Source organism: Mandrillus leucophaeus, unplaced genomic scaffold (assembly GCF_000951045.1).
Source record: "Mandrillus leucophaeus isolate KB7577 unplaced genomic scaffold, Mleu.le_1.0 Scaffold440, whole genome shotgun sequence".
Taxonomy (NCBI): domain Eukaryota; kingdom Metazoa; phylum Chordata; class Mammalia; order Primates; family Cercopithecidae; genus Mandrillus; species Mandrillus leucophaeus.
This window is the reverse complement of record NW_012104699.1, coordinates 517,895-521,104: the sequence shown is the minus strand read 5'-3', so window position 1 is coordinate 521,104 and position 3,210 is coordinate 517,895. Positions and strand designations below refer to the sequence as shown.

At 40.5% G+C, this 3,210-nt stretch overlaps 1 protein-coding gene across 1 annotated transcript in view; it reads left to right on the top strand.

Moving 5' to 3' along the window:
• LOC105549471 (zinc finger protein 433-like) overlaps window positions 1–2,682 on the top strand; it is a 34,241-nt gene extending 31,559 nt beyond the window's left edge. The window contains 1 exon segment of the mRNA XM_011994032.1: window positions 195–2,682. Within this exon segment, the coding sequence (XP_011849422.1) occupies window positions 195–2,661 (2,467 nt within the window). The 3' untranslated portion in view covers window positions 2,662–2,682.
• Window positions 2,683–3,210: the final 528 nt, after the last annotated feature.

Genomic DNA, 3,210 nt, shown 5'->3' with positions numbered 1-3,210 from the left:
ATGATTTTTAAAAAATAATAGGTATAGATAGACCATCTTGTAGCCATATGGTGCAGTCAACTTCCAACAATTTAGACAGGGTAGAAAGCCTACACTTTCCTGGATAATGTTGAAAATGCAAGTGCAATCCTTGTTAATAAACATAAAATCACTTACAAAAAAACCCTCAATAATGTGCTTCTCATTTTTCACAGAAGTCTTCTGGGAGAGAGAGTCGATGAAAATACAGAAGAAAATCATTTTGGAGAAATTTTTAGCCAGATTCCAGATGACACACTGAACAAAAAAACTTCTCCTGGAGTAAAATCATGTGAAAGCAGTGTGTGTGGAGAAGTCTTCCTGGGTCATTCTTCCCTTAATAGGCACATTAGAGCTGACGCTGCACACAAGCCATCTGAGTATCAGGAATATGGACAGAAGCCATATAAGTGTCAACAACGTAAGAAAGCCTTCAGATGTCACCCCTCCTTTCAAACGGAAGAAAAGGCTCACACTGGAGAAAAACTCTATGATTGTAAAGAATGTGGAAAAACCTTCATATCCCGTTCAAGCATTCGAAGACACATGATAATGCACAATGGAGATGGACCTTATAAGTGTAAGTTTTGTGGGAAAGCCTGCCCTTGTCTCAGAGTATATCTTATACATGAACGAGTTCACACTGGAGAGAAACCATATGAATGTAAACAATGTGGTAAAGCCTTTAGTTATTCAAATTCCCTTCAAATACATGAAAGAACTCACACTGGAGAGAAGCCTTATGAATGTAAGGAATGTGGGAAAGCGTTTGGTAGTCCCAATTCCTTTTATGAACATAAAAGAACTCACACTGGAGAGAAGCCATATGAATGCAAACAATGTGGAAAAGCCTTCAGATGGTTCCATTCCTTTCAAATACATGAAAGAACTCACAGTGAGGAAAAGCCTTATGAATGTACCAAATGTGGGAAAGCATTCAAGTGTCCCAGGTATCTTTGTAGACATGAAGTGACCCACTCTGAAAAGCCCTATGAATGTAAACAGTGTGGGAAAGCATTATCTTATCTTAACTTTCAAAGACACATGAAAATGCACACTAGAATGAGACCTTATAAATGTAAGACATGTGGAAAAGCCTTTGATTCTCCCAGTTCATTTCTAAGACATGAAAGAACTCACACTGGAGAGAAACCTTATGAATGAGCGCACTGTGGTAAATCCTTTAATCGTTCCAGTTCCTTTCACTATCACGAAAGGACTCACACTGGAGAGAAACCCTATGAATGCAAGCAGTGTGGAAAAGCCTTCATTTCTTCCACTTCCTTTCGATATCATGAAAGGACTCACACTGGAGAGAAACCCTATGCTTGTAAGCAATGTGGGAAAGCCTCCAGATCTGCCTCACACCTTCAAATGCATAAAAGGACTCACACTCAAGAGAAACCCTATGAATGTAAGCAGTGTGGTAAAGCCTTCATTTTTTCCACTTCCTTCCGATATCATGAAAGGACTCACACTGGAGAGAAACCCTATGAGTGTAAGCACTGTGGGAAAGCCTTCAGATCTGCCTCACACCTTCAAATGCATGAAAGGACTCACACTGGAAAGCAACTGTATGAATCTAAACAATGTGAAAAAACCTTTGAATCTGTCAGAAACCTTCAAATTCATGAAAAGACACACACTGGAGAGAAACCCTATAAGGAATGTGGAAAAGCATTCAACAATTTCTCTTCCTTTCAAATACATGCAACGATGTATAGAGGACAGAATGCCTATGAATGTAAAGAGTGTGACAAAGCATTCACATCTGCCAAGATCCTTCGAGTACATGAAAGGACACACACTGGAGAGAAACCCTATGAATGTAAGGAATGTGGGAAAGCATTCAATTATTTTTCTTCTTTGCATATACACAAAAGGGTGCACACTGGAGAGAAGCCACATGAATGTAAGGATTGTGGGAAAGCATTCGGTTTGCCTGGTTCCTTTCGTAGACATAAAAGGGCTCACACTGGAGTGAAACCCTATGAATGCAAGCAATGTGGCAAAGCCTTCACTTCTTCTGGTTCCTTTCAGTGTCATAAAAGGATTCATACTGGAGAGAAACCTTATGAGTGTAAGCAGTGTGGTAAAGCCTTCATTTCTTCCACTGCCATTCGTAGACATGAAAGGACTCACACTGGAGAGAAACCCTATGAGTGTAAGCAATGTGGAAAAGCCTTTATTTCTTTCAGTTCCGTTCGGTACCACGAAAGGACTCACACTGGAGAGAAACAGTATGAGTGTAAGCAATGTGGGAAAGCCTTCATGTCTTCTACTGCATTTCAGTATCATGAAAAGACCCACACTGGAGAGAAACCCTATGAATGTAAGCAATGTGGGAAAACCTTCATTTCTTCCAGTAGCCTTCGATATCCTGAAAGGACTCACACTGGAGAGAAACCTTACGAATGTAAGCAGTGTGGTAAAGCCTTCAGATCTGCCACTCAACTTCAAATGCAAGGAAAGATTCATACTGGAGAGAAACCCTATGAGTGTAAGCAATGTGGGAAAGTCTACAGATCTGCCTCACAACTTCAAGTACATGAAAGGACTCACACTGGAGAGAAACCCTATGAATATAAGCAATATGGGAAAGCCTTCAGATCTGCTAAGAACCTTCAAATACAGACAATGTAAACAAATGTTTATAGCAACTGCCTACTAACATGTTATTCTCTATTTGTTGTTGTTGTTTGAGATGGAGTCTTGCTGTGTTGCCCAGGCTGGAGTGCAGTGGCGTGATCTTGGCTCACTGCAAGCTTCACCTCTGGGTTCAGGCAATTCTCCTGCCTCAGCCTCCTGAGGAAAAAGATGCCTGGGATTACAGGTGTGCACCGCCACGCTTGGCTAATTTTTATATTTTTAGTAGAGATGAGGTCTCACTCTATTGACCACACTGGTCTTGAACTCCTGACCTGAAGTGATCCACCTGCCTCAGCCTCCCAGAGTGCTGGGATTTCAGGCATGAGCCACTGCACCCAGCTGTTATTCTCTATTTAGTTAATTGAGAAGCCGTAATAAAATGTCTCAGTGCCATCATGCATTAGATCAAGTTTATGTTACCACATTACTTTTTGAACATTGTGAGTCAATATTACCAAGTGGACAAAATCCCAGACATCTTTTTCCTCATGTAAATTTTAATTTTCATGCTTATATACTTAGAACATTTGATCCTGATTTTTT